This window comes from Galeopterus variegatus, unplaced genomic scaffold (assembly GCF_000696425.1).
Source record: "Galeopterus variegatus unplaced genomic scaffold, G_variegatus-3.0.2 Scaffold6380, whole genome shotgun sequence".
Classification (NCBI taxonomy): Eukaryota; Metazoa; Chordata; class Mammalia; order Dermoptera; family Cynocephalidae; genus Galeopterus; species Galeopterus variegatus.
The window spans coordinates 114,135-115,963 of record NW_007732491.1 but is presented as its reverse complement, the minus strand read 5'-3'; the positions used below and the strand labels follow the sequence as shown (position 1 = coordinate 115,963).

The following is a 1,829-nucleotide window of genomic DNA, read 5'->3' as shown; positions in this document are numbered from 1 at the left end:
TAAGATCAAAATATCCTCCAAAGACACAGAAATTACCTATTTGTGAAAGGTAAGATAAAAATTGGAAATCCATACTAAGCTACTGTTGTTATTCTTGTTAAGTATCTTCCCCTCTCCCCCATCAAGAAAACAAAACTTTTTTATTTCTTTGACTTTGATTCCTTGATGTCCAAAATTTTCTTGATTCCTGAATCTTCTTCAGAGTGAGAAGGAATGAACTTAGGACTTCAAATTGATGGGGAAAACATCACTTACCAGGTTCATCATAAACAAATCCAACATCGACCTGAGAAAAAATAATTTTAAATAGTTTAAGTAGATTTTAAAATCAGTCTAGTCATTTTAAGGAAACCATCATTATAATTTTTAAATATGATACTCCTGATTACACTTAAATTTCCTCGGGACCCAACATTTCCATCTTCCCTCTCCAATCCGCTCAGTGCCTTGATGTGCGGCACATAGAAGACTCTCAATCAATCACCGTGGAATGAATGAGNCGTTAGGATTTCCTATGTTTGAGTTTAAGAGTTCAGCGTGTGTGTGTGTGTGTGTGTGTGTTCCTGATCTTCTTCCAATTTCTCTCTGGCCACTTCCAGAGTTTGCTGTCCAGTTTCCCATATTAACCACTAACCCTTTAGGTAGCAATGCCTGATTCTGCAGGTAAGCTGTGCTCTCTAGATAAAAGCAGTCTTTCTAATGATGCAAGGATGTTGTAAAAACACACATATCTGTTCTGAACTAAACACTTGCTCATGGGCACCAGGAAGGAGTCTAAGTGAGCTAGAAGGATAATTCTATGATGAAGAAAACAGTTTCTGAAGAAGAGAAGGAATCAGTTGGGGGGTTGCTGATTAGAAGCTGTGCTCCATTTCATAACTACTGGTACCCACATGCTTAATTCTTGGTATTCCTGTTTAGTGAGAAGTGTAAAAGGTAGAGAATTCAGGGACTCACAGGAGGCTCATCTCCGGTTCCCAACACAACCATGCTGACTTTCATGTAACCTTTAGCACCAGAGTTGGCATCTTCAGGGTCATTGAGAAGAAGCCATTTTCTCATGACAGCATGACCTAAAATAAAGAAGGAGTAAAATGACAGGGACACTCTAAACAGATGCTAACAAGTCCATGATTTCATCTGCTATAAGATAAACAAGCATTTCCTGGGAAACCTCATCATGATACACCACATTCCCCAAATGAGTCTGTATTCTAACGTCCTCTGTTTTGCCTTCTCCCTTTACCCCCACCCCATCATCCTTTCCTGCTGTGACTCAAACAAGGCTCTCTCAGTTCTATTAACTGGTTTTATAATTTGATCTTGATAAGATCAAAATATCCTCCAAAGACACAGAAATTACCTATTTGTGAAAGGTAAGATAAAAAAATTGGAAATCCATACTAAGCTACTGTTGTTATTCTTGTTAAGCATCTTCCCCTCTCCCCCAACAAGAAAACAAAACTTTTTTATTTCTTTGACTTTGATTCCTTGATGTCCAAAATTTTCTTGATTCCTGAATCTTCTTCAGAGTGAGAAGGAATGAACTTAGGACTTCAAATTGATGGGGAAAACATCACTTACCAGGTTCATCATAAACAAATCCAACATCGATCTGAGAAAAAATAATTTTAAATAGTTTAAGTAGATTTTAAAATCAGTCTAGTCATTTTAAGGAAACCATCATTATTAAATTTAAATATGATACTCCTGATTACACTTAATTTTCCTCGAGACCCAACATTTCCATCTTCCCTCTCCAATCCCACTCAGTGCCTTGATGTGCGGCACATAGAAGACTCTCAATCAATCACCGTGGAATGAATGAG

At 37.5% G+C, this 1,829-nt stretch overlaps 1 protein-coding gene across 1 annotated transcript in view; it reads right to left on the bottom strand.

Moving 5' to 3' along the window:
* Nucleotides 1–1,829, bottom strand: part of MYOF (myoferlin) — a 59,728-nt gene that overhangs the window by 6,019 nt on the left and 51,880 nt on the right. The window contains exon 11 of the mRNA XM_008590809.1: nucleotides 958–1,073. Coding sequence (XP_008589031.1) covers nucleotides 958–1,073 — 116 coding nt within the window. The remainder of the gene's footprint in view (nucleotides 1–957; nucleotides 1,074–1,829) is intronic.